We start from the raw sequence: 20,281 nt of genomic DNA, 5'->3' as shown, positions 1-20,281 counted from the left end.
AACTGAGGCTCTGTCTGCTCTCTCAGGTGGACGTAAAAAATCCTATTGCACTATTTCGAAGAAGAGCAGGGGAGTTATCCCGGTGTCTACACTTTATTAAAAAAAAACAAAAAAAAAACAGTACTTCATTGGCTGTAAAGCGCTTTTGAGACGTCCGGTGGCCGTGAAAGGTGCTATATAAATGCAAGTCTTTTTTTAACCAGTTTTAAATCTTACCATGGTGAGGAGTTGATATGGGAGAACACCAACAGTATCCAAATAGTAAACAATGCTGGATTCTAAAATCTATTTAAATTTCACACATTTTAAGTTCATGTTTTGAGGGCAAAAAGTATTAGTGCATGTGTCAAAGGCAGAATTTTTTTAAGGTGTAAGCTCAAGAACTTCAACCATACCTGTGCTCCAAAATTTCAACAGACACATTGGCCTCGATATTCACCCCTCACCCGGCAGGAGAGGGTCGGGTTAAAAAATGAAATACACAGAATGCAACCCCAACCCTCTTTTCCGGCGGCTGCTGTCAGGGCCTCCTAGTGTCCTGCCGTGGAGAGGTGGGATGCTTAGTTAACATATCTGATTAAATTAACTGGTGCTGCACAGATTTCCCAGGGGTCGGGAAACTCGTCAGTGAAAGGGAGGTGGGAGTTGCAGGCTCCCCAATGTAAGTGTCTCTATCAGCATTCTTTGTGGGCCAAGAGGAGCAGGAGTGCTCCCCTCAGCCCCGATTCCTGACCTCTTCCCTCCCATCCCTAAGTCTTTCTGATCGCGGGCCTCTCTCCCCATCCGATCGCGGGCCTATCCCCCCCCTCCCAATTGCCGGGCACCGTCCCCAAGGGTTCCTGGCAGTGGCTTCCTGCCGCTGGTGTTTACTCCTGCCTGCCGGCCAGGCTGTTCATTTGACCGGCTGCCAGGCAGTTAACAGACTTAATGAGGTACAGCCATTAAGATCAGCAGGACCTCTGCGTCCCCAGTGTTACCAGGTTCTTTGGCCTTTTTCAGCCTTACCTGCTCCCTCCCCACCTCCCCGTAAATATCTGGGCCTTTATCTCACTCATTCCTGTGGATGCTCCATCCCTGACCTACACAAGTTGCACCAGTATGCAAATTCTCTCCCAAATCAGCCAAGGATAAAAATATGTATGACTTAATCATTGGACCATAGGTCAATATTTTTCTAAACTGATTAGTCCATTTAATGTATATTGAATCTGAATCATTGAAACATAGAAGATAGGAGCAGGAGTAGGCCATTCAGCCCCTCGAGCCTGTTCCGCCATTTAATGAGATCATGGCTGATCATCCAAATTCAGTACCCTGTCCCTGCTTTCTCCCCATATCCCTTGATCCCTTTAGCCTTAAGAAATATATCTAACTCCTTCTTGAATATATTTAATGAATTGGCCTCAACTGCCTTCTGTGGTAGAGAATTCCACAGGTTCACCACTCTCTGGGTGAAGAAATTCCTCCTCATCTCAGTCCTAAATGGCTTACCCCTTATCCTTAGACTGTGACCCCTGGTCCTGGACTCCCCCACCATCGGGAACATCCTTCCTGCATCTAGTCTGTCTAGTCCTGTTAGAATTTTATAAGTTTCAATGAGATCCCCTCTCATTCTTCTAAACTCTAGTGAATATAAGCCTAATCGACCCAATCTCACTTCATACGTCATTCCTGCCATCCCAGGTATCAGTCTGGTGAATCTTTGCTGCACTCTCTCCATGGCAAGAACATCCTTCCTCAGATAAGGTGACCAAAACTGCACACAATACTCAAGGTGTGGTCTCACCAAGGCCCTGTACAACTGCAGCAAGACATCCTTGCTCCTGTACTCAAATCCTCTCGCGATGAAGGCCAACATACCATTTGCCTTCTTAACCGCCTGCTGCAGCTGCATGCTTACCTTCAGCGACTGGTGCACAAGGACACCCAGGTCTCGTTGCACTTCCCCTTTTCCCAATCTATTGCCGTTCAGATAATAATCTGTCTTCCTGTTTTTGCCACCGAAGTGGATAACCTCGCATTTATTCACATTATACTGCATTTTCCATGCATCTGCCCAATCACCCAACCTGTCCAAATCATACTGGAGTTTCTCTGCATCCTCCTCACAGCACACACGCCCACCCAGCTTTGTGTCGTCTGCAAACTTGGAGATATTACATCTAGTTCCCTTGTCTAGATCATATATATTGTGAATAGCTGGGGTCCTAGCACCGATCTCTGTGGTACCCCACTAGTCATTGCCTGCCACTCGGAAAAAGACCCGTTTATTCCAGCTCTTTGCTTCCTGTCTGCCAACCAGTTTTCTATCCAAGACAGTACCTTACCCCCAATCCCGTGTGCTTTAACTTTGCACGCTAATCTCCTATGCGGGACCTTATTGAAAGCCTTCTGAAAGTCCAAATACACCACATCTACTGGTTCTCCCTTATCTATTGTACTAGTTACATCCTCAAAAAATTCCAGTAGATTAGTCAAGCGTGATTTACCTTTTGTAATGGCAGTCAATGGGAGGTTTGTAAATATTTGCTTTAAACTTGAGTAAAAAGATACATTAGATATTTTCCTCGTAGATACTACTGATCTATTTGAAAAACATTTCAAAAATTCTTTTCTCAATATGGATCCGTAGATATTCCACAGCTCGGGTTTGTTTTTGGAGGGGTGGAGGTTTGTTTTTGTTCCTGTGAGCAAATCTGAAGCAAATTACAAACAAAGCAGTAAGTATACTATAAGTGAGTAAACTGCTGTATTCATGACCTATATTGGATAAATGATAAATGCATGAACTTGAAGATAGATTCCACCCTTAATATTTGATGTTCAAGTATGAAATATGTTTCAGTGCATTAACTTTTATGTCTTCTATTTTACCCAATAGTGATGAAGAAGATCTGTATCGTAGTGTGGATGACATTAGGGAAAGTTGGCTCAGTAAATCAGGTACTGATTGGATGTTTACCTGTAAATGTTAGTAGTACCTCAGTGTGTAGTTATGGTGTGTTAAATTTTTAAAGATGGCAAAGCACAGCTTTGATTGTGAGAAACTACAAGGCCTGACTGCACTCAGCAAGTGTAATATGTTGTACCACAGTGTTGTAAAAATTTATGCAAGAATTGACTAGCTATTTTTTTTAACCCAAAATGCTGAGTGGGTGTTTTGTACTGTTTGGTTATGTGGGTATTTGGGAAAATAGATTTGTCCCTTCAAAATGGTTCTCCTGTACATCTCAATCTGTATCAAAGGTAGAGGTATGTCTAGACCACGACACCTATATCTATATTGGCCCTGAAATTAGGATCGGGAGCTTGCCGCGCGTGCAAGCCCCCGATGTGCACTCACCCTGCGTGCCGACATCTGAAGCCCGGGCCTGCTTGCATTTCCTGTCACTGGCCCGGTTCAGATGTCGGCGCGATGTGCTTACCTGATCCAGTGGCGTAGTTAGTGCGATGTGCCGGCTGGGATCAGGTGAGCACTGTGCAGTCAATCAGGGGAGGGGAAACTCATTCATGAGTTTGACAGAAAGAGCTGTCAAACTCATGAAAACTCCTGGCCCCAAAACACTACATAAACCTGAAAGAAAATTAAAAAAAACATTGCACTACTTAAATGAACAATAAAGAACTCTGAAAAACTATTTTAAACAATAATTTTAAAATTTGAAAAAAAAATTTATATAAAAAATCGGAGCTAAAACTAAACTTACCTTACTGTAAATTCTTTAAAAATAACAAACCTGTGGGGAAAAAAAAATTCTCAATTGTACTAAAAGCCCACTTACCTGAAAAACGAAGTACTTACGTGTGGTTTTTCAATGCGTAAAGACCGGAGGCCTTTACACACGCGCAACTCGGGGGGGGGAAAAAAAAAGGTATTTCACTGCGCACGCGTTCTGCCTCTTAACCCCTTGGGTCAGAGGACAGGAAATGCCGGTTTTCAGCGCATGCGCTGTGCATGCTGAAAACCGGCAATTCTTCCGGGCACACGCGTGAGTACCCCGTCCGTACTCACGCGTTGTGCCCGGAATTACTGGGCTGATATATTTATCACAAAATTGTAAAAGGGAAGCATTACTCTTCTTCACAAAATAAAAGATTGCTGAAAAATAATGCTCTAATAGTAGGGCTGTTTTTCCGAATGCTCAATCTTGCAGCGCCTTGCCCACCATTAGCGCAACTCTGCCAGCCCTTTTACAATGTCAGCCATGTTACGGAGTTCTCACTTTCCTGGCCCATATGGTGTTAGGCATAAAACTAGAGTCAGGTGAAGCATACTGCCCTCTAGGACACAAGTGGGCCCCACTGGGGGAGTCCAGGGAAATAACTTGTACATCCCAAAAATGGGCCCATATTTGTTCTCAATGTTTGTGTCAGCCCTATTACAGAGGGGCTGAAAGGAACTGCAAATAGTGTATAGGTTATCTAGGGGGCCTTAGACATCTTCCCCCATCACCCCCCCCCCCCCCCACCCCCATCTCCGGATACTGGCAAGCACTGGAGTTTTAGCACAACAGGCTCTCAAGCTGTGCCTTTGGAGATGTGGGCATCTGTCAGTCCCAAGAAAATGGAGGTGCCCTCTCACTGACCCCGCAACTCTGATGAAGTATTGGTGAATACCAGTGGGTGTGTCCCCAGTGTAATTGCCAGGATCATGGTCCAGGGATTTTCGGTGTTAGTATAGTTGTGTGGAAAGTATTTTGTCACCTGATAGTTTCTTTCTTCTGTTTACAAGACTTCTGCTGTCCATGCAGCTGCCTTTAGCTTGGAGAACAAGTGGGACAGTGTGGGGTAGGCCTGGAAACAGATTTTCCCCAAACTGCAGCCAAAGTTATTTATGTACATTCCTATTGAAAAATAAGTTGTGCTAACATACACCTTTGTAATACATTTGAACCGTCAATTTTTTTTTATGATACACATCTATATTTTTCTAACATTTGTGAAATTATGGAATAAGCAGTTTAATAAATGCACAAACTGGTGGATCACTAAATGGTTGCTGATTCAGATGGTTATACGCTGAGAGAAAGCTAGAACTGAATGCCTGGTACATGATTTCAGAATACTGCCTCATATAGAATGAGCTAAATGGCCTCGTTCATTTGTTATTCTCTGTATATTTTTAACTTGGGGGTTGTGGTCAGATGAATTTCCCACCAGAGGTGAAGAAGTCAAGAGTAATAAACTTCCGAAGGTGAATGATGATGCAATAACAAAAAACATTTTCTTTTGATTTTTGGCACTTTTAGGCAGTGGTCGAAACTGTGACCTCATTTTACACAATGAAAGTCAACACAACACTACTCGAATGGAGGTAAGGTAATGAGGAACATGGTTTTGAATTTATCCAAGTAATCAATGATCTTGAAGGTTTTAGTGTATGAAACTCTTTAGTGGTCTCTCAGTAAATCTTGGAGGTATTTGTGACATGTTTGTATGAAGAGTCATCAGAAATTATTCCAATTCATTCATGTTTATCCATGAAGGCATGTTATGAACATACCAATGTTAGTTACTTATGTTTTTCCCTCTCAAGTTGCTCTCCTGGGACTGTGCTTCATGCATACATCTCCATGTACAGTATGTTGTACTGCATTCACTTAACTGAGCTGGAAAGTGGCATGTCATAAAATACCCAGACTTCCAGTTCATGGTAACACATTAAAAAAATGGAAATTATATATTTTTTAAACTGTCTGCATTAAAGAGATAAAGTTAGGGAAACAAGTTCAACCCTTGATTGATTGGACCTTTGACAGGAGGACCTGCTTGCTCAGTCCCCAATGAGTTTATCTTTTTACATTACTTGATTTTGTGATTCCACTCTCCTCCCACCCAATTTTCTTGCTATAGAACAATGTTCAATGAGGAAGCCTGTAGAATCTTGTGCATACTGACAATCCACCAGGCAGTGCAATTTAACAGGAAAGGATCCTTCTCAAACCAGTTTTTCTTTTCTTCTGATGACCAAGTAGAGATGGCAAATTTGACCTTGAGTGAAACTGCATGTGAGCACAGACATAACTAGATTTAATTGTAATTAATAACTCCGTGTTCTGCCCGTGTAGCTACTGGGCTATTATAGATAGGTAACAGATATACTTGCCAACCTCCTTCCCAGGCCATTAGCCCATCCACCGCTGCCCCTTTGAACTCAGACAGTGGATAAATCACAGTCGCTCTCCACACTCTCTCTCCTTCCCCCTTCCCCCCACCCACCACCAAAGAACGTATGGTCACTCGCAAACAAGGCCCCTGCCATCCACAGCCTTATTGTGGATCATTGCATTGACATCCTGCCTTTGACTGAAGCTTGACCTGGCTATACTTGTCACCACCTCCCCCACCCAAACTGTCACAGCCCTTATCACCAAGGGACAGCTTGGTCTCTGCCCGGACTCCTCTGGTACTTTCTCCTCCTTCAAGCACCTGATCTTATTCCACCCCTTTCGGCATTCCTTTCAAATCTTTGGGGGGTAAATTTGTGCTTGGTAGTGCCCGTTGTGCACTGAGCAGTGTGTGAAGCTAGTGGTGCAGTTGGTAGGAAACAGCTTTTGAAGATGCATTCACTGACCTTGACCACTGGTCTGAGGTCATGAATCTTCTTTGGGCACTGGAGCCAGGTTGTGGGGGCGACACTGCTGACAGTGAAGGCCTGGGTGATGTGCTCCCACATCGTTTTTTCTGGAGGGCCTCCTGGCCCCTGTGGGTAGAGGACCTCTCTTGCAGTGTTGACCCCTGCATAAAGCTGGAGTGCTGCATACAAGAACCTGGGTGCCCCTTCCCTGGTTTGCTGAGCCATTTGTGTTAGTGCTGAAGCACTTGTAGCATTTTTTTTGGTGCAGAAAGCAATTCAGCTTTACGAGATGAAAACTCCCATTTGGTAATTCTTTTTAATGTTAATTTTTTTTCAGAAGGCAGTTGAGCTGTAAGGGCTAGAAACTGCATATTTTTACATGATTTTAATTTTTTTTCATTTCAGAAGGCAGTTCCCCTTTAAGAGACCGAACTGCTTTCTGAAATGACAGCCTTGCTTTAAGTGTTGGCTGTTCTAGCTGCAATGACGCTATGGCCACGCCACATTGGGCCTCCTGCCAGGATGAATGCCACCAAAACGGCCTTGCACAGTAAGTTTAGTGCTGGGCTAATGTTAATTAGCCACCAGCGCCAGTTCACCAGTCCTGCCAGCGCCATCAAATTTGGCAGCCATTAACACCAGCCTGCGGTTGCACTGGCAGGTTTATATCGATGTTAAATTTCTAGGCCTTACTCTCTTCCATTCTGGTCTTACCACCTATTTGGCCTTCATCTTAATCCTTCAAGTCTAAGGGATGTCGGCTTGAGTGCATCAGGAATATAGATCTGGTTTAGCCATCCATCACAAGTTATCACCAGATCTGGTTAGGCCACATCAAGTACTATTGGGCCTCACTCTTCCAAAACTACCCACAACTTCAGAATCATCCTGGAGAACAAAGATAACCTCTGCCTCTCTTCACCACTACCAATCAGCCCCTTAAACCCCTCTCCCCTGCCCCCTCCACCCTCACCTCCAACAAGTGCAAGGAGCTCATGAACTTCTTTGTCACTAAGGTTGAGACCATTGATTGAGCTGCCTCTGCCACATCCCTCCCTTCCCACCAAACCAAACTTACCCCTCAGGCTCTCCCTGCCCCAGCCTTGAATCCACATCTCATTTCTCTTCCATCTCCCCCATGCCATCTTGAGCTCAGCTTGTCCATAAGGCCCACCTCAAGCTTTCTGGCCCCATGATAGCTGATATTGTAAATGTAATAAAGGTAGTAATCTCAGGATTGCTACCAGTGCCATGTGCTAGTCAGAGTAGAAATAGAAGGATATTTCAGATGAATATGTGGCTAGAGGAATGGTGCCAGGGGGAGGGATTCAAATTCCTGGGACATTGGAACCGGTTCTGGGGGAGGTGGGACCAGTATAAACCGGACGGTTTGCACCTGGGAAGGGCCGGGACCGATGTCCTAGGGGGAGTGTTTGCTAGTGCTCTGGGGGAGGGTTTAAACTAAAATGGCAGGGGGTTGGGAACCTGAGCAGGGAGACAGAGGAAAGGGAAACGAGGATAAAAGCAAAAGATAGGAAGGAGAAAAACAAAAGTGGCAGTCAGAGAAATCAACGGTTTAAATCAAACATGGCCGCAGTAAATAATAATTCTAATAGGTCTAAGAGCGTTAAAAAAACAAGCCTGAAGGCTTTGTGTCTTAATGCGAGGAGCATTCGTAATAAAGTGGATGAATTAGCTGCGCAAATAGAGGTAAACGAATATGATTTGATTGGGATTACGGAAACATGGCTCCAGGGTGGCCAAGGCTGGGAACTCAATATCCAGGGGTATTCAATATTCAGGAAAGATAGGCAAAAAGGAAAGGGAGGTGGGGTAGCATTGCTGGTTAAAGAAGGGATTAACAAAATTGTAAGGAAGGATATTAGCTCTGATGATGTGGAATCTGTCTGGGTAGAACTGAGAAATACCAAGGGGCAGAAAACGTTAGTGGGAGTGGTATATAGACCTCCAAATAGTAATGCGGAGGTTGGGGATGGCATTAAAAGGGAAATTAGAGAAGCGTGCAATAAGGGCACAGCAGTCATCATGGGTGACTTTAATCTACATATAGATTGGGCTAACCAAATTAGTAACAATACTGTGGAGGAGGAATTCCTGGAGTGTTTACGGGATGGTTTCCTGGACCAATATGTCGAGGAATCAGCCAGAGGTCAGGCCATCTTAGACTGGGTATTATGTAATGAAAAAGGATTAATTAGCAATCTTGTTGTACGAGGCCCCTTGGGTCGGAGCGACCATAATATGATAGAATTCTTCATTAAGATGGAGAATGAAGTAGTTGACTCAGAGACTAGGGTCCTAAATTTAAATAAAGGAAACTACGATGGTATGAGGCGCGAGTTGGGTAGGATTGATTGGGGAATGTCACTCAAAGGGTTGATGGTGGATAGGCAATGGCAAACATTCAAAGACCGCATGGATGAACTACAGAATTTGTTCATCCAAGTTTGGCATAAAAATAAAACAAAAAAGGTGACTCAACCGTGGCTAACAAGGGAAATTAGGGATAGCAGAAGGTCCAAGGAGAGGACATTGGCCAGAAAAAGCAGTAAACCTGAGGATTGGGAGCAGTTTAGGATTCAACAAAGGAGGACAAAGGGATTAATTAAGAAGGGGAAAATAGAATATGAGAGTAAGCTTTCAGGGAACATAAAAACTGACTGTAAAAGCTTTTATAGATATGTGAAGAGAAAAAGAATGGTGAAGTCAAGCGTAGGTCCCTTGCAGTCAGAATCAGGGGAATATATAATGGGGAACAAAGAAATGGCTTGACCAATTAAATACATACTTTGGTTCTGTCTTCACAAAGGAGGACACAAATAACCTCCCAGAGATGTCAGGGAACATAGGGTCTGACGAAAGGGAGGAACTGAAAGAAAGCAGTATTTCTAAGGAAATGGTGTTAGGGAAATTGACGGAATTGAAGGCGGATAAATCCCCAGGGCCTGATAATCTACATCCTAGGGTACTTAAGGAAGTGGCCCTAGAAATAGTAGATGCATTGCTGATCATCTTCCAACATTCGATGGAATCTGGAACAGTACCCATGGATTGGAGGGTAGCTAATGTTACCCCACTATTCAAAAAAGGTGGTAGAGAGAAAACGGGGAATTAGACCGGTAAGCCTGACATCGGTAGTGGGGAAAATGCTAGAGTCCATTATAAAAGATGTAATAGCAGAGCACTTGGAAAACAGTGACAGGATCGGACAAAGTCAACATGGATTTGCAAAAGGTAAATCGTGCTTGACTAATCTACTGGAATTTTTGAGGATGTAACTGGTAAAATAGATAAGGGAGAACCAGTGGATGTGGTGTATTTGGACTTTCAGAAGGCTTTCGATAAGGTCCCGCATAAGAGATTAGCGTGTAAAGTTAAGGCACATGAGATTGGGGGCAAGGTATTGACTTGGATGGAGAACTGGTTGGCAGATAGAAAGCAAAGAGTTGGAATTAACGGGTCCTTTTCCGAGTGGCAGGCAGTGACTAGTGGGGTACCGCAGGGATCGGTCCTTGGACCCCAGCTATTCACAATATATATTAATGATCTAGACAAGGGAACTAGATGTAATATCTCCAAGTTTGCAGATGACACGAAGCTGGGTGGGCGTGTGTGCTGTGAGGAGGATGCCGAGAAACTCCAGGATGATTTGGACAGGTTGAGTGATTGGGCAGAAGCATGGCAGATGCAATATAACGTGGATAAATACGAGGTTATCCACTTTGGTGGCAAAAACAGGGAGGCAGATTATTATCTGAATAACAATAGATTGGGAGAAGGGGAAGTGCAACGAGACCTGGGTGTCCTTGTGCACCAGTCGCTGAAGGTCAGCATGCAGGTGCAGCAGGCGGTTAAGAAGGCAAATGGTATGTTGGCCTTCGCAACGAGAGGGTTTGAGTACAGGAACAAGGATGTCTTGCTGCAGTTGTACAGGGCCTTGGTGAGACCACATCTTGAGTATTGTGTGCAGTTTTGATCGCCTTATCTGAGGAAGGATGTTCTTGCCATGGAAGGAGTTCAGCGAAGATTCACCAGGCTGATACCTGGGATGGCAGGAATGACGTATGAGGAGATATTGGGTCGATTGGGCTTATACTCGCTGGAGTTTAGAAGAATGTGAGGGGATCTCATTGAAACTTATAAAATTCTGACAGGACTAGACAGACTAAATGCAGGAAGGATGTTCCTGATGGTCGGGGAGTCCAGAACCAGGGGGGTCACAGAAGGAGTTGATATATTTCTTAAGGCTAAAGAGATCAAGGGGTACAGAAACATAGACGATAGGAGCAGGAGTAGGCCATTCGGCCCCTCGAGCTTGCTCCGCCATTCAATGCGATCATGGCTGATCATCCAAATTCAGTACCCGGTCCCCGCTTTCTCCCCATACCCCTTGATCCCTTTAACCTTAAGAAATATATCCAACTCCTTCTTGAATATATTTAATGAATTGGCCTCTACTGCCTTCTGTGGTAGAGAATTCCACAGGTTCACCACTCTCTGGGTGAAGAAATTCCTCCTCATTTCTGTCCTAAATGGCCTACCCCTTATCGTTAGACTGTGACCCCTGGTTCTGGACTCCCCGACCATCGGGAACATCCTTCCTGCATCTAGTCTGTCCAATCCTGTCAGAATTTTATAAGTTTCAATGAGATCCCCTCTCATTCTTCTAAACTCCAGCAAGTACAAGCCCGATCATCCCAATCTCTCCTCATATGTCATTCCTGCCATCCCAGGTATCAGCCTGGTGAATCTTCACTGAACTTCTTCCATGGCAAGAACATCCTTCCTCAGATAAGGCGACCAAAACTGCACACAATACTCAAGATGTGGTCTCACCAAGGCCCTGTACAACTGCAGCAAGACATCCTTGTTCCTGTACTCAAACCCTCTCGCTACGAAGGGCAACATACCATTTGCTGAAGCGACTGGTGCACAAGGACACCCAGGTCTCGTTGCAGTTCCCCTTCTCCCAATCTATTGCCATTCAGATAATAATCTGCCTCCCTGTTTTTGCCACCAAAGTGGATAACCTCACATTTATCCACGTTATATTGCATCTGCCATGCTTTTCCCCAATCACCCAACCTGTTCAAATCATCCTGGAGTTTCTCGGCATCCTCCTCACAGCACACACGCCCACCCAGCTTTGTGTCGTCTGCAAATTTGGAGATATTACATCTAGTTCCCTTGTCTAGATCATTAATATATATTGTGAATAGCTGGGGTCCAAGGACCGATCCCTGCGGTACCCCACTAGTCACTGCCTGCCACTTGGAAAAAGACCCGTTTATACCAACTCTTTGCTTTCTGTCTGCCAACCAGTTCTCTATCCAAGTCAATACCTTGCCCCCAATCCCATGTGCCTTAACTTTACACGCTAATCTCTTATGCGGGACCTTATCAAAAGCCTTCTGAAAGTCCAAATACACCACATCCACTGGTTCTCCCTTATCTATTTTACCAGTTACATCCTCAAAAAATTCCAGTAGATTAGTCAAGCACGATTTACCTTTTGTAAATCCATGTTGACTTTGTCCGATCCTGTCGCTGTTTTCCAAGTGATGGGGAGAAAGCAGGGACAGGGTACTAAATTTGGATGATTAGCCATGATCGCATTGAATGGCGGAGCAGGCTCGAGGGGCCGAATGGCCTACTCCTGCTCCTATCTTCTATGTTTCTATGTTTAACTCTCCTTGGGTACTATCCTCCTCCCTTTCAATACTGATAATGCCCCTCCTTAAAAAAAAAAACCTAATTCTTGAACTCTCCGTCCTTGTAAACTACCATCCCATCTCCAACTTCCCTTTCCTCTCCAAAGTCCTTCATGTGTTTTTACCTCCCAAATCAATGCCCATCTTGCCCACAATTCCCTGTTTGAATCTCTCCAGTGAGGTTTCCGTCACTGAAACAGCACTAATCAAAGTCACAAATGACATCCTCTGTGACTGTGCTGCATTATCCTAACCTGTCCTCCCCAAGCCCTCTGCAGCCTTTGACACGGTCCACCACACCATTCTCTTCTAATGCCTCTCCTTCATTGTTCAGCTCAGTGTGACTGCTGTTGCTTAGTTTCATGCTTACCGTTTCAATCATAACTAGAGCATCTCCAGCAATGGCTTCTCTTCTTGTCTCTGCACCGTTACATCCAAAGTCCCCCAGGAATTTCTCCTTGGCGCTCTCCTCTTCCTCACCTACATGCTGTCCCTTGGCGACATCCGCCCAGACATGGGGGTCAGCTTCCACATGTATACTGATGACACCCAGCTCTCCACCACCTGTCTCAACCGCTTCATTGCCTCTGTTGCCAGACTGCTTATCTCAGATGAGTCCTAATTTCCTCCAGATAAATATTGGCAAAACCGAACCCATTGTCTTCGGCCCCCGCCACTAGTTACATACCCTCGTCACTGATTGCATACCCTCGTCACTGATTGCATACCCTCGTCACTGATTGCATACCCTCGTCACTGATTGCATACCCTCGTCACTGATTGCATACCCTCGTCACTGATTGCATACCCTCGTCACTGGTTACATACCCTCGTCACTGATTACATACCCTCGTCACTAGTTACATACCCTCGTCACTGATTACATACCCTCGTCACTGGTTACATACCCTCGTCACTGGTTACATACCCTCGTCACTGGTTACATACCCTCGTCACTGGTTACATACCCTCGTCACTGGTTACATACCCTCGTCACTGGTTACATACCCTCGTCACTGGTTACCTACCCTCGTCACTGGTTACCTACCCTCGTCACTGATTACCTACCCTCGTCACTGATTACATACCCTCGTCACTGATTACATACCCTCGTCACTGATTCCATTCCCCTCCCGGTTACTGTCCCGCTATTCCATGTTTGAATCCTTCCAATCAGGTTTCTGCCCTTGCCACAGTACCGAAACGGCTCTCAAAGTCACAAATGACATCCTTTGTGTCTGTGAAAAGGTAAACTATCCCTCCTCGTCTTTCTTGACTTTTTTGCAGCCTTTGACACGGTTGACCATTCCATCCTTCTCCAACTTCTCTCCACTGTTGCCCAGCTGGGTGGGAGTGCACTTGCCTGGTTCCATTCTTATCTATCTAATCGTAGCCCGAGAATCACCTGCAATGGTTTCTCTTCCCGCTCCCGCATCGTTACCTCTGGTGTCCCCCAAGGATCTATCCTGGGCCCCCTCCTATTTTTCATTTACATATTGCCCCTTGGTGACATCGTCAGAAAACACAGTGTCATTTTCCACATGCACACTGACGACACCCAGCTCTACCTCTCTAAATTGTCAGACTGCTTGTCTGACATCCAGTTCTGGGTGAGCAGAAATTTTCTCCAATTAAATATTGGGAAGACCGAAGCCATAGTTTTCGGTCCCCGCCACAAACTCCGTTCCCTAGCCACTGACTCCATCCCTCTCCCTAACATCTGTCTGAGACTGAATCACACTGTTTGCAACCTTGGTGTCATATTTGACCCTGAAATGAGCTTCCAACCACATATCCGCAGCATAATTAAGACCACCTATTTCCACCTCTGTAACATCGCCTTTGCCTCCGCTCATCCGCTGCTGAAACCCTCATCCATGCCTTTGTTACCCCTAGACTTGACTATTCCAGTGCACTCCTGGATGGCCTCCCACATTCTACCCTATGTAAACTCAGCTGCCCATGTCTTAACTCGCACCAAGTCCCGTTCACCCATCACCCCTGTGCTCACTGATCTACATTGGCTCCCGGTTAAGCAACGCCTCAATTTCAAAATTCTCATCCTTGTTTTCAAATCCCTCCATGGCCTCGCCCCTCCCTATCTCTAATCTCCTTCAGCACCACAACCGCCCCCCCAAGCCCGAGATATCTGCGCTCCTCTAATTCTGCCCTCTTGTGCATGCCTGATTATAATCGCTCAACCATTGGTGGCCGTGCCTTCTGTTGCCTCGGCCCTAAGCTCTGGAATTCCCTGCCTAAACTCTCTGCCTCGCTACCTCTCTTTCCTCCTTTAAGATGCTCCTTAAAACCTACCTCTTTGACCAAGCTTTTGGTCACCTGCCCTAATTTCCCCTTATGTGGCTCGGTGTCAAATATTTTGTCTTTTAATACTCCTGTGAAGTGCCTTAGGATGTTTTACTACGTTAAAGGTGCTATATAAATACAAGTTGTTGTTGTTGTTGTCTCAGGCTAAAGTAGACTGTTTGAAATCTCAGCATCCTATTCGATTCTGTGCGGAGTTTCCCACTCTATATCTTCTCCCTCAAAGATTGCCTACTTCCATCTCCGTAACACTGCCTACCTCCACCTACCTCCTGCTGAAACTCTCATTCCTGCCATTGCCATCTCCAGCCTCGACTATACCAATGCTCTCTCATCTTGCATCTTCCGTAAACTTCAGCTCATCCAAAACTCTGCTGCCTGTATCCTATCCTACACCAAGTCCCACTCACACATCGCTGTTCTTGCTGACCTATGTTGGCTCCAGGTCCCCCAATGCCTCAGATTTAATATTCTCATACTTGTGTTTAAATCCCTTTATGGCCTCCTCTTCTTTATCTCTACCCTCCTCCAAGGAATCAGCCTTGGCTCAGTGGTAGCCCTCTTGGTCTGAGTCAGAAGGCCGTGGGTTCAAGCCCCACTCCAGAGATTTGAGCACATAATCTAGGCTGTCACTTCAGTGCAATACCGAGGGAGTGCTGCACTGTCTGAGAGGCCATCTTTCTGATGAGATGTTAAACCAAAGCCCCGTCTGCTCCCTCAGGTGGATGTAAAAGATCCCATGACGCTATTCAAAAAAGAGCAAGGAGTTCTCCTGGTGTTCTGGCCGATATTTATCTCTCTAAAAATCATTGTTTGTGGGACCTTTCTGTGCACAAATTGGCTGCAGTGGTTCCCTATAGTGACTACACTTCGAAGTACTTCATTAGTTGTGAAGCACTATATAAATGCAAGTCCTTTCCTTTCCAGCCATGCAACCCACCCCCGTTCCTCTGACATTAGCCTCTTGGGCAACCCTCCTACCTTTGCCCCATCATTGGGTGCCATACTTTCATCACTTAGGCCCCACGCTCTGGAATTCCCTCTCTAAACCCTCTGCCTATCCACCCTCTTTCCTCTTTTAAGACTCTCCTTAAAACCTCTCCTTAAAACCCACCTCTTCAATTAAGCTTTTGACCATCCATCCTGATACCTCCTTCCTTGGCTCAGCATCTTTATGCCTCTGTGAAGCCTATGTTAAAGGTGCTAGATAAAGTTGTTCTTGTTGTTGCTCCAACATGCAAACAGAGAAAGTGTTATAAAACATGGCTTATGCCTTGTAGTACATTACCAATCTCTCATGTGTTATTCAGGAGGCACTGAGCAGAAGTCAGGTGGCGCCACACAAGTAGGGTGGGATAAATTGGGATTTGCTTCGAGGCAACCTAAAATAGGGGAAAACAACGTTATTGAACTGAAACTAAGGGCAGGAAAATGTTTATTTTGAGATTCATTAAGTTTACTTTTAATAATATTTGTACCAACATTTGTATTTCAAGTTGCTGTTTTTAATTGAATACCTTGCCATTTTTTAAAAGGTTGAAAGCTCAGAGTTATATTCTGTAAATTTGAAGAATGATAATTATCATCAATTGAGGAAAGTCATGTGTGAGGCACTGGTCAAAGGCAAGCAACTCCCATCTTGGATAATGACTGAGGACACTTCACAGGTAATTCAATAACTGATGTTTCAATTGTCCTTCTATATGGTTTGTGCCGTATACTAAAGCTCCATATAGCAAACAGCTTGCTAGGGCCTGATGAGGGCTGCTTCAGTACTGTGGCAGGGACTGAAACCTGATTGGAAGGATTCAAACGTGGAATTGCAGGAAAGATGGACACGGATTTGGGAGGTGGCAACATGTTCAAGGACTTGAGAGGAAAGGGAGGTTGGAGATGGTAGTTTGCAAGTATGGAGGGGTTAAAGGTGGGTTTTTTGAGAGGGGTGATGACGGCAGATTTGAAGGGGAGGGGGACAGTACCCGAGGAGAGGGAACTGTTAACATCAGCTAACATAGGGGCCAGGAAGGGAAGTTGATGGGAATAGGGTCGCGGCAGCAGGTGAGTCTCATGGACAAACTGAGCTTGGAGAGAGCACGATGGGACATTTATTTATTAATGACTTGGATAACACAATAGAGAGCCATATATCCAAGTTTGCTGATGACACAAAGATTGATGGCATAATAAGTAGTATAGACGGGAGTATAAAAATACAAAGAGACATTGATAGACTAAGTGAGTCGGCAAAACTGTGGCAGATGGATTTCAATACAATACCAAAAAAGGATAAATCCAAGTATTTTTAAATGGTGAAAAGCTAGGAACAGTGGCAGTCCAAAGAGATTTAGGGGTCCATGTATACAGATCACTAAAATATAGTAGTCAAATCAAAAAATAATCAAAAAAGCTAATGGAATTTTTTTTTATTCGTTCATGGGATATGGGTGTCGCTGGCAAGGCCAGCATTTATTGCCCATCCCTGTAACGTTAGCCTTTATAACTAGACGGCTAGAATATAAAGGGGAGGAAGTTTTCCTATAGCTATACAAAGCCCTGGTTAGACCACATCTGGAATACCGTGTACAGTTCTGGGCACCGCACCTTAGAAAGGATATATTGGCCTTAGAAGGAGTGGATTGCAGATTCACCAGAATGTTACCAGGGCTCCAAGCGTTAAATTATGAGGAGAGATTACATAAACTAGGCTTGTATTCCCTGGAATAAAGAAGGCTAAGGGGTGATTTGATTGAGGTTTTTAGGATTTTGAAAGGAATTGATAGGGTAGATAGAGTGAAACATTTTTCGCTGGTGGGAAAGTCTAGGACAAGGGGATATAACCTTAAAATCAGAGCCAGGCCATTCAGGAGAGAAGTTAGGAAACACTCTTTGCCCAAAGTGCGGTGGAAGTGTGGAACTTTCTCCCACAAAAAGCAGTAGCTGTTAGCTCAGTTAATAATTTTAAATCTGAGATTGATGGATTTTTGTTAGTCAAGGGTATGAAGGGATATGGAGCCAAGGCGGGTGGATGGAGATAGGATACAGATTATTGAATGGCGGAAACAGGCATAGGAGCTGAATGACATTCTCCTCTTCCTATGTTCCTCAATCTCCCCTTAACCTTTTTTGCTCCAAGAACAACAATCCCAGTTTCTCTGGTCTCTCCATATAACTAAATTTCTTCATCTCTGATACCATTATAGTAAATCTCCTCTGCACCCTCTCCAAAGCCTTGTCACACCCCTTAGATTAATTAATTCAAATATGGTCCATGGTCAGGGACAGGTGGGTGTGACTACGAGCGAGGCAGGTAGGGAGACCCAGGAGGCAGTGGTGGAGGAGCCTCAGCCTTTGCTCTTGTCCACCAGTTATGAGGTTCTTACTCTCTGTATGGGCGAGAGAAGGGACTGCAGTGAGGATGAGCAAACTGGCCACAGCACCATGGTACAGGGAGCCATTCAAGTGGGGGGAGCAAAAAGAAATGTGGTAGTGGTAGGGGACAGTATAATTAGAGGGATAGACACTGTTCTCTGCAGCCAAGAGCGTGAGTCCGGAAGGCCGTGTTGCCTGCCAGGGTAAAGGACGTGTCCTCTGGGCTGGAGAGGAACTTAGAGTAGGAGGGGAAAGATCCAGTTGTCGTGGTCCATGTAGGTATCAACGACATAGGTAGGACAAAGAAAGAGGCTCTGCTGAGGGAGTATGAGCAGCTAGGGGCTAAATTAAAAAGCAGAACCACAAAGGTAATATTCTCTGGTTTACTACCTGAGCCACGTGCAAATTGGCATAGGGTAAATAAGATCAGAGAGATGGACGAGTGGCTCAAAGATTGGTGTGGGAGGAATGGGTTTCAATTCTTGGGGCACTGGCACCAGTACTGAGATAAGAGGGAGCTGTTCCGTCGGGACAGGCTTCATTTGAACCAGGCTGGGACCAGTGTCCTGGCAAATCAAATAACTAGGACTGTAGATAGGGCTTTAAACTAAATAGTGGGGGGAAGGGATACGCTGAGCGGAAATTGAAAAAGTCAAAGAAGTATGAGAAGGCAAAAGTGCAGGGTAGCGATAGGGGTAATGATAACCAGAGTGTGATAGGAAGGGACAGAGCATATACACAAGAGTGCATCAGAAATGGATCAGAATAGGGAATAATGGTAAAAAGACAAAATTAAAAGTTCTAGTTCTGAACGCACGCAGCATTCGTAACAAGATAGATGAGTTGACAGCACAAATAGAAATAAATGGGTATGATCTGATAGCCATTACAGAGACATGGTTGCACGGTAACCAAGGCTGGGAACTGAATATTCAGGGGTATTTGTCATATCGTAAGGATAGGCAGAAAGGAAAAGGAGCTGGTGTAGCTCTGTTAATAAGGGACAAGATCAGTGCAGTAATGAGAAATGATATTGGCTTAGAAGATCAAGACGTAGAATCAGCTTGGGTGGAGATGAGAAATAATAAGTATGTAAACAGAAAAAGATTAGTGAAGACAAATGTAGGTTCCTTACAGTCAGAAATGAGAGAATTTATAATGGGGAACAAGAAAATGGCAGAGCAATTAAACAAATACTTTGGTTCTGTCTTCACGGTAGAGGACACAAATAACTTCCCAGAAATGCTAAAGAACCAAGGGTCTAGTGAGAAGGAGAAATTGAAGGAAATTAGTATTAGTAAAAAAAAGTGCTGGGGAAATTAATGAGACTGAAAGCTGATAAATCCCCAGGGCATGATAATCTGCATCCCAGAGTACTAAAAGAGGTAGCCATGGAAATAGTGGATGCATTGGCTGTCATCTTCCATGATTCTATAGATTATGGAACAGTTCCTGCAGATTGGAGGGTGGCAAATATAACCCCACTATTTAAAAAAGGAGGGAGAGAAAACAGGGAACTAACATCAGTAGTAGAAAAAATGCTAGAGTCTATTATAAAGGATTGATAACAGGACACTTAGAAAATTTCAACGGGATTAGACTAAGTCAACATGGATTTATGAAAGGGAAATCGTGTTTGACAAACCTACTGGAGTTTTTTGAGGATGTAACTGGTAGAATAGATAAGGGATGTGGTGTATTTGGATTTTCAGAAGGCTTTTGATAAAGTCCCACATAAGAGGTTAATGTGCAAAATTAAAGCACATGGGATTGGGGGTAATATACTGGCATGGATTAAAAATTGGTTAACAGACAGGAAATTGAGAGTAGGAATAAATGGGTCTTTTTTGGGGTGGCAGGCGGTGACTAGTGGGGTACCGCAGGGATCAGTGCTTGGGCCCCAGCTCTTCACAATATATATCAATGATTTGGATGAGGGGACCAAATGTAATATTTTCAAGTTTGCTGATGACACGAAACTAGGTGGGATTGTGAGTTGTGAGGAGAATGCAAAGAGGCTTCAAGGTGATTTAGACAAGTTGAGTGAGTGGGCAAATGCATGGCAGATGCAGTATAATGTGGATAAATGTGAAATTATCCACTTCGGTCAGAAAGGCAGAGTATTATTTAAACAGTGATAGATTTGGAAATGTTGATGTACAAAGGGACCTGGGTGTCCTTGTACACCAGTCACTGAAAGCAAACATGCAGGTGCAGCAAGCAGTTAGGAAGGCAAATGGTATGTTGGCCTTCATTGCAAGAGGATTTGAGTACAGGAGCA

General features: G+C 44.5%; 1 protein-coding gene across 1 annotated transcript in view; it reads left to right on the top strand.

The window, feature by feature from the left end:
* Positions 1-20,281, top strand: part of LOC147117614 (uncharacterized) — a 71,464-nt gene that overhangs the window by 10,838 nt on the left and 40,345 nt on the right. The window contains exons 2-4 of the mRNA XM_085988744.1: positions 2,882-2,943; positions 5,250-5,314; positions 16,167-16,298. Of these exons, the coding sequence (XP_085844870.1) occupies positions 2,882-2,943; positions 5,250-5,314; positions 16,167-16,298 (259 nt within the window). The remainder of the gene's footprint in view (positions 1-2,881; positions 2,944-5,249; positions 5,315-16,166; positions 16,299-20,281) is intronic.

This window comes from Somniosus microcephalus, chromosome 5, assembly GCF_052327205.1.
Source record: "Somniosus microcephalus isolate GS21.2 chromosome 5, FLI_Smic_1.0, whole genome shotgun sequence".
NCBI lineage: Eukaryota > Metazoa > Chordata > Chondrichthyes > Squaliformes > Somniosidae > Somniosus > Somniosus microcephalus.
The sequence above is the reverse complement of the archived record's forward strand: the minus strand, read 5'-3'. Positions and strand labels throughout refer to the sequence as shown.